Source organism: Perna viridis, chromosome 1 (assembly GCF_037379345.1).
Source record: "Perna viridis isolate PV_CMFRI_1.1 ecotype Kerala chromosome 1, ASM3737934v1, whole genome shotgun sequence".
Taxonomy (NCBI): domain Eukaryota; kingdom Metazoa; phylum Mollusca; class Bivalvia; order Mytilida; family Mytilidae; genus Perna; species Perna viridis.
The window spans coordinates 47,268,187-47,277,501 of record NC_142445.1 but is presented as its reverse complement, the minus strand read 5'-3'; the positions used below and the strand labels follow the sequence as shown (position 1 = coordinate 47,277,501).

The following is a 9,315-nucleotide window of genomic DNA, read 5'->3' as shown; positions in this document are numbered from 1 at the left end:
TTATTATTATTTATAACTTATTCGGCGATATCTAGAAGATTATTCTTTTGAATCCTCTAGGCCTGTTATTTGAAGTCTTGTCGGAAACATTTTGACAGAAAGGGAATTATGAATGTTCCGATTTTTTTTTTCGGTGTGTGTATGGGGGGAGGGGGCGACGTCATTGCAAACTCTTACGGGTAACGCTCGGAGGTCTAAATTATGAGGATTTTATTATAAAGTATATATTTCATTTATCACATCATTGTGAATACATAAGTTCTTTAAATATCGAGTTATTTAGCGGTAAATTGTCTACTCCAGCTAGATGATTACACGAATAGTAGAATGTAAAGTCGGCAAATGATCATATACAACAATATCTTAGCGATTCGTCTGTGGTATAGATTATGGTGGTTACACTGAACTTAACTTGACTGAGTGTACTATTCGTTAGTCTTTTTTAAATCCAAGAAGACATTAATTAATTGATAACAAAATAATCGAAGAGGAAAGCACGGCAAAAAACGGAAAGTTGTAATTAAATAACCGCAATGGTCCTGACGTAGTACAGGCAAGTGGTTTAAACCATGTTTTAAGACAGTATAAACCTCACGCTTCTAATTACGGATAGTTATTTTCGGTATTGCAATACAAACATGTAGTCAACTTAAAATTGCGACTTGGCAAACTTGGTAAAATAAGTAGTCATATCATTGATAATGCTTAATGTAGAGCTGCGTATATACTCGCGTGACGTGTATAATTGTTTGGCTGTATATTGTTGTTATCATTTCCTGCTCAGTTCGGCTCGCGTCACTATTAAATCTTGTATTTTGTTTATTCTTGCAGATAAAAGACTCTTACTGTAAAGGCAAAATCAGCATTAATTTACTGGAATACCACAATCCATCGGGGAAAGATGCTGAAGGCAAATGTTGCGATGGAATTACGATTCCTGGCTGTAGTCTTGGAAAATGTGATCATCTTTTCAAAGTCTGCCTTCTGAACAAAAACTCGAAGTAAGCCAAGACCACTGAAATATATTCACTTAATACATTTGTATTAGACCTTTATTACAAGATTTTATCTGAAAAATAATAATCGGTTGTTAACGGTTCAGCTGTCATTGTGCTGTCACAATATCATATTAGGAATGTCAGGGCGGATGCAAAAAAGTCGAACGGGATGGGTGTTTTGCTCGAATATGAGGCATATCCAGGTCAAAACTAAACCTTTTTGTCTCTACGTGCAGAGGCACAGCGAAACGCCACGGTCCTATATCTGCCTACAGGGCCGGATCCAGACACTTTGAAAAGGAGGGTTGCAATCCCAGGTTCATAAAAAACGGTGCTTGGACATTTCTTGACATTTTTTGTCAATTTTATGCAAGCCCTTTTCAAATTGTCTGTTCGACATTTATGATATCTCATATATCAGATATCTTATATATCATATTAGACATCTTTAATCATATCTTAATTAAGATATCTTATAACAGGCGCGTAGCTGCCGTTAGGCAAAAAAGCTTTTGCTTGCACTTAATTTTGCCTTTTTTTTTTGAGAAAAAATACATCCAGGGGAGGCATGAATGATGCTCTAAAACGCTATATCCGCGGCTATATTAAGGCTCCGCCCTGCCGTAATTTTGCCTACACTTCAATTTGGCCTCAGCTACGCGCCTGTTATAATATAGTTATCAAATGGGTATTTTCATATTACAGCTAGTTGAAAAGGACGAGTTCCAATTTCAATACAAATCTTGGTAGGCTACTAAGTAGTTTAAATAGCCCTCTAAGTAGAAATCTGCCCTACATTATACCTATGTGTCCTACATAACTACCACATAACACCTGTGTGGTCTTTTGGACACTGCCTTTTAAGTTTCAATAGCTGTCTATTATGATGAGATTAACCTCTAAAGGTCAAGTACATACAACTCACTGAGGCCATTTAAATCATTATTCAATTTTCTATACTGGTACATTTTCAAGTTTATATTTTAGGGCATCTTATATAAACAGTCACTATAAACCAAAGAAAAAAATAAAAATGATGCTAGTATTTACAATCACTTTGCAACATTTCTTAAACATTTTTTTTTAAACTGCTTAATATTAAAAAGGTCCTTAGAAGGACTGGTGCATGCATTTATATTGCAAACTGAAAACATGGCCATTTTGCAAATGTGTAATGAATGTTACCATAACTTACATCATAATTGACAGCTATTCAAACTTAAAAGGCAGTATACAAAAGACCACACAGGTTTTCTGAAGTAGTCAAGTAGGACACATTGGTATAATGTATGGCAGATTTCTACATAGAGAGCTAGTTAAATTACTCGCTCGCCTACATAAATTAGTATTGAAATTGGAACTGGTCTTTTTCAATTAGCTGTAATCCTGTCCAAAGTTCAAGTTCAGTTGTATTGGGTTGAGGTCACCTGTATAGAGGGCCAATACAGGTGATACAAACCCAGTAAATTCTTATAAAGACCATAATTTTTTACGCAAAAACAGTTGAAAGATAATTCTCTAAAAACCGGTCAATTTCTGTTGTATTTATTGTGTTGTATAAACACACTAGTTAATGACATCATTCGTAAGATATTATATGATATATAAAAGTCGCTCACGCATTGAAACGTCAATATAAAAAAAATATCAAAAGTGTGTCGGAAACTCTTCATAGAATTTTGTTCGTTTAAAATATCTTTATTTAAGCAGGCGCTTTTCCTCATCTTTTCTTTACTCATTTCACCATCGTATTTGCTGTTTCACTTCCCTGTTTAAATTGCCCTTAAGGTATCCGACCGATGAGAGGTGCTTTTCTCAGGACCTCATATCATGAACAAGCGAACAAAGTAAAAAAACTATAAGTGATTAATGCGTAAGATACATGAACGACCTTTTCACTGGTAATGCACACACTGGTCACTTCTACACAGACAGATCTGAACAATCTTCTGACGATTGTGACCCAGGGTTTTGTTGTCACTGTCAGTCATCGATTGTCCCAATTTACTCTATTCTTTTCTTCATGGGATACTGTACTTTTAGAGAAATCAACCACAATGATTGAGAATAAACATAAATTACCTATTCGGAAATAGGATCCAAGGATTTAAGGAAAGAAGCCTGCATATTATTCAGAAATTAGATTAGTGTGCACCCTAGATCCATGTTGGTGATCTCCAAAATGTAATACCGACGGTATTAAGTTTTGGAATAGCAAGGGAAGAATATTTGTATGAAATCTAATTGTAGTCCAGATAATCACAACATTTGCTGAGGCATATTTTAATCATAAATATTATCCTCCCAATTGCAATAGGGCATTTTGACTATTCTCTTTTCAGCACATGTGGGCACTTTTTCTAGTAGGTGTAGTGATGTGAAGCTTCATAGATGCCTTTGGTTAAAATATGAAAACCCAAAAGTTAATTCAAAATCTGTAGCAGCTATCTTCTCTATTGGTAAAAAATCTTCTTTTAAACGATCTTTTGAACAGATAATCCAAAGCATTTCTAATATTATTTTTTATATTCAAAGATAATTATGATTGAAAAGTAAGAATTTTCCATCTCGGCATATGGACTTAGTAGTTTAGAATGGTTTCCGGTCAATTTAAATTCTTTCAATTGACCAATCAAATTAAAGTGTGACCTCACATCGAAAATGAGAATTGCACATTTGTAATATTCAGTCTTGATTTGGTTTATTTACATGGGAGGTGAATGTATGGTTTTCCTACAAGTACCAAACTGCACACAGAAAGGACTTAACTACATAAAAATATGGTATATGTACACAAAGGATTTTATGACAGTCTACTATAAAAATCCTTGTATACACCAAAAAGCATTGTTTATTTGTGGTAGATTTACAGAGGTGTTTACTTGTACAGATTTTCGGTATTTTCTACGAATTTCGACTGCAAATTATGCTCTATGGATTGGGAATATCTCAATAATACCTTTATTGAAATTTCAGAAAGTTCAGGATTTTATGGATCATTTCCATAGAATAAGGTGAAAAATATGGATTGTCATCAAGTTGTATAAACAGATCTGGATTTATCACCACTATCATTGGCAGTGTCTGAATTCCTTATTGTCTTAGACCTTGCAAAACCACTTGATTCAAGTATCATGAAATAAGATGTTTTGACATTTGCACAGACCAGTAAATATTGGCTACATAAAGTTTGTTTTAAATCGACTATGGATGGCTTGGAAAATGGTTTTTAAGTGTCATAACTAAGCAACCAAATTTTGCTCAAATTAAAGTTTTGTTTGTTTGTTTGTTGGGGTTTAACACCCGAGCAGCAATGTTTCAGCAATATTCAGGCAATGCTCAAATTAAAGAGTTATCTCCCTTTTTATAATGAATTTCAATGCCTTCTATGTAATTTATTTCTCTTTCATTCTTGGATTTAATCCAAAACCAAAATTTAACTTTTAAAAAGAATGCATTTTTGATATGAAATGGGTGAAAATATTTTTAAAACAAAATTTAACATGTGCCACCCACTGCCTGGATATTGCATGGATACCCTTAAAAAAAGATAAGGAAGACTGTTATAACTTTCCTTGGTCTGATAAAAAAAAACCAAAACATTTATCTTTTTGTTGAATGAACTGTAGTAGATATATTTTACATTTGTCAACCTTATTATTTTGCTTGTTCCCTTCAACATTGGCTACTTAAGAATGAAAATATTTACATTAAGTACAGAAAATTATTAGAAGAAACATATTTATCAGATATACATGTAATTAGTTATGCTGTGATTTTCGTATTATGTAACTATTCAAAGTAGGAAAAAATAACATAAGTCAAGGTGACAACACATGCACTCTGTGTTATTTATTGCAAACACAACACACATATCTAAATGGGTCAAGTCTAGCTATAACAAAGATTTATACAATATAATACAAGCTTTAGATTATAGCTATGCCATTTCAATCCAAGTTTCAGAACAAATTTTTTTATTTGACCGCAAAAAATTGTGGTTAATTATTTTATGATGATAGTGTTGTTGGCGTTACTGTTGATTTTTTTGTTTCTGTGTGATAACTTTAGTTGTTGTTGACCAAATGTCATGAAAATTTGATACATTTTCACATTTTGCTAGAGGAAGCTTGCTATTTAAATTGGAAATTCCTACCCACATTTTTCTATCAGTATTGGAATATCTGTTTGGTTTTGAGGTATACATATCAGGGTTAAAATGGGCCAAAAACATTATTTTCTCAAAGACTGTTTTTTTTTTAATATTTCATTTAATTTTAATGATTTTTTTGAAAATTGTTCCTCTTTACAAGGGCTTTAAGAAGTATGTTAGCAAATTTACTCAATCATAAACTTTTTTGAGATTATGGGGTACAAAGTTATCCAAAAGCTCCCCATAAGCAGAAATTTTTACTTAATTGAATTTTAAAATATTGTACAACAGTGTATCTTAACTAGTTGTTGTGTCCATAATAAATTTTAAGTCCCTTTGTTTAAGTATGCGAAAAACTAATATTGTGTCCACACTTTCCTCTAGTGAACAGAGTTCAACTGGCTGTGGTTGTATCATGCTGTGCTGATCAAAGCTTGTTTTTGTAAATGGCATGGCATATTCACTAAATAAAGATAAAAAAAATAATTCAGTACATTAGACATAAAAGATGAATGAATTTAAAACTTGAATTTGAGGTTGGTATTGAGTATTCTTTGAATAATTTTCTCTTTACACTTCAGGGCACCAAACAATTGTATCCAGTCTACAGATATTGCTACAGTTGACAAAAATGATATCAAATTTGAAACAAGTCAACAAGTTTTGTTCTACTTTGATACTTGGAAGGTTTGTAAAAAAATAATTGAAAGTCTTTCACAGTATCACATGGCATCTAAACATTCAATCAGAGTATAGACAAAATAATGTCCTTTTCCTGCTACCCTACCTACCTTATTTGTTTGTGTCTACCCTAAACATTTTATGGCCATTTTGACCTCAAGCACTGTTAAAGACTAGATTGTTTACCCATTAACTCGATGTAAAATGTTTTTGAAAAATAAAATAATTTCCCTACCTACCCTATTTTTTTACTTTCTGGTAGCAGGAAACAAGATTACTATTTTTTTTGCCTCACTTTGAGTAGCAAAATGTTGCTGACTATATGGAACAAAGGGACAAAAGATTACCCATACATATTTTTTTGTTTTGATATGTTGATAAGGATGATTCAGAGAATCAAAATTCAACAATAGATTCACATATTATTTGGCAGGAAAAATCAATGGAGTGCACTGTCTTTTACAGGATGATAATTCTTTTGTTTACTCATTTTATTAAACCACATACCTCAAACATCTTTAAGGTAGATCTAACCTATTACACAGAGCATTCTTTTCTGTCATCAAGCAAAATCATACTGAAGTATGTATTTTCAACGAGCAAATAGTGCTTGGAATAATTTTTAAAAATTGTGTTTAAAATATTCAAATTTTTTTTAGCATAAACCTAAAAATGGTAAAATAGCAAACATTGATTTAAAAAAAAAAAACCTTTCAAGGGGAGATAATTCACAGGAACATGTTCTATAGAAATGTAATGGTTATTATAGTTTTTTTAATATTAAAAGAAAACAAGTTTTAAGACCCCCAATTTTCTTTTTGAAATATGAATTAATGTCAGATAAGTGTTTTTTGTATAACATTTAAAAAAAAACATTTACAATTTTTTTAGTATGCAAAACAATGAAATTTCCTTTCAAAATCTTCATAAATGTTGTAACAAATCACCCATATCTAATAGGCTTAAATATCTCAAAATTAAGTTTTAGGACCTATGTTTTTTTTCTTTAAAATTTTACACTTTAATTATTTAAGGTAATCTTTGAGAAAACTTAGGAAAATCTATCTGCTAAAATTAATAGGTATGATCTACCTTAGCTAGAAATTAAGTATCCATTCCGTTGGTAAAATGCTACCTTAAATCAAAAACAAAAATTTATGACTTTTTTAATGAATTGTTAAATTTTAAATTTTACATGATTCTTAGCTACTAACTAAAACTCTACTGACTACATGGGGAAGTAATTATTATTGTATATGAAGTAATTTAATTCTCAGCAGATCAGCAACACAGTATTCCTAGAATCTGAGCTGATGAACTTTTTCTACCAGTGTACCTTTTTATTTGTTGAGTTCTGATATTGTACTGCAATCATTTCATATCATATGCTTGACATTTGACCAAAAATTGATTATAATTTCGACAACTTGGACAAAAAAGTCCTTCTTCATGAGAAAAACATGTCTGTTTAAGGTTACCCTACCTACCCTAACGCAGTTTATTGATTTTTTTCTTATGAAAGCTGCTAAATCATTTTTTAGTTGAGCACTATAAAAGTCCCACATGTGTCAATATAAAATAATTAAAAAAAGATAAAATGATTTTACCTACCCACGTACCACATTTTTTTTCATCATATGTAACCTTAAGCAGACATGTTTTTTTGGGTCCCTATTTATGTTAAAAGTAAATGAATGCCACCCATAACTTTTTTTCTGGCAACCCTGTCCTACATGTATATTCAAATATTTCAAAAATTTACAGTAAGTCAAACTAACATATGGCATGTTGTTATCAGATGTGGGTAAGTAACATTCACCCATAGTCATTGTGATGAATAACCCCTTTAATGGTTATATATCAAAAGATCAGGAATATCTAACAAATGTATTGAAACATTCTGACAGGATATGGTAGTACTCCTACTATTGTACTTAGGACCAACAAAATTCATGGAATTTTACATGTTTGAATGGTGAAAGAAACTTCAATATTTTATTGAGAGTTACAGATTACAATTTCAAATCTTAAGTAAATACTGCATATAAAATTTAAAACCACACCTAGATCAATATCACATTTTTTTGTATTGAATGATTTCTTATCAGTTTGTTTTAAATTGACATTCTTCGATGGTGTCCCTCCCCTATCACTCTATTGTGAAATTAACCCACACAAGCATGACTGGCCAAATTAAATGAAATTTCCAGAAAAAAAAACACAGGAAAGTTTTACATCGTTAAAACATTAGCAGAAAAACTTAGTGCACATTCACCAATTCCAGGGGGTATACGAGTGATCTTGGTTGTTATCGCTGTTAAACGAGTGTTCTTAGTCTGACAAATAATTAGTTGTTGAAGGGTTATTTAAACTCCTACAATCACAGTCAGACTTAGTCCTTAATGATAAAAAATTGTTGTTTCAGCTGATATCTTAGCAAGGTTCAAATGGTTTACTGTGTCATGATTGCACCCGTACATAGGCCTGGCATATATATTCATGTACTATCATAGAATCATATATAAGGGAAAAACTATAGATTTAGTGTATTTGATGGCCCTGCCTTTTTTTGCATTTTACTGCTGTCCAGGAATACATACATGTATCTTTGTGGTATTGTTAGACATTTGAGTCATTCAAAAGATTACTTTGAAATTTAATGTGTGGATTTGATGGTGTGTTCAGCTTGGTCTTGGTCATTCATCAATTCCAGTTCACAAGATTAGCTCATGTTTTAATTTATAGACTGGGATATCTGTGGGCTATAGACATATTTTGAAGGTGTTATATAATGAATGTTCTTCAACTGGAGAAGAAGTCGAAGCCATTGAAGAAACAGAAGTTGTCAAGAGTTTACTAGTAAAACAGTCAGCCTGATAGGGTGAATTGTAATGTTATTGATACTATCAAGAACCTCAAAACAGTAGTAGTGTTTCCATCAGTGTTACTTAAAAGTTATCATAGAAAATACATGTAGCCAATATTTTTAAGTAACAGTCTTTGTATGAATTATGTAAATTCTGTAAAATGTAATACACCTATAGAAAAGGCTACATATTTTGATTTTTGTTATTAAGTAGCTTTATAGGTTTATATGATGAAATGTATAATTATTCATTCTAATCTGTCTGCTCTTACGGGATAATCCATATGGAAAATCCAATAGTTTCTGTTTTATTTTAGTGTTATTTACAGAGTTGTCTCCCTTAATTTTGAATTCTACAGTACATTCTATATAATTATCTCCTATGAACAAGGGTTATATGAAAAGCCACATGTTACTTTCTGTTTACTGTGACATTTGAAACAAAATATCAAAAAATAAAAATATTTAGCCTTTCCAATCATGAATCATATTTTGCATTATTCTTATGTTGAGTGCTACTTAAATACTGTTGCAGCAGTAGCTTTACTCAGAAACAAAAACCTAGGAATAAGAACAATGTAAAAATGATCTGGTTTTAAATTAAAGAAAATTTTATT

At 31.5% G+C, this 9,315-nt stretch overlaps 1 protein-coding gene across 4 annotated transcripts in view; it reads left to right on the top strand.

Annotated features, from left to right (window-relative positions):
- The first annotated feature begins 853 nt into the window (after positions 1 to 853).
- LOC148629061 (uncharacterized) overlaps positions 854 to 9,315 on the top strand; it is a 65,101-nt gene continuing 56,639 nt past the window's right edge. For 2 of the 4 annotated variants that reach the window (XM_088543190.1, XM_088543195.1), the window contains exons 1-2: positions 2,769 to 2,845; positions 5,733 to 5,838. In XM_088543190.1, coding sequence (XP_088399316.1) covers positions 2,829 to 2,845; positions 5,733 to 5,838 — 123 coding nt within the window. In that variant the 5' untranslated portion in view covers positions 2,769 to 2,828. Of the gene's footprint in view, positions 1,002 to 2,768; positions 2,846 to 5,732; positions 5,839 to 9,315 lie in introns of those variants that run through there. The other 2 variants (XM_088543206.1, XM_088543201.1) reach the window with 2 other exon arrangements.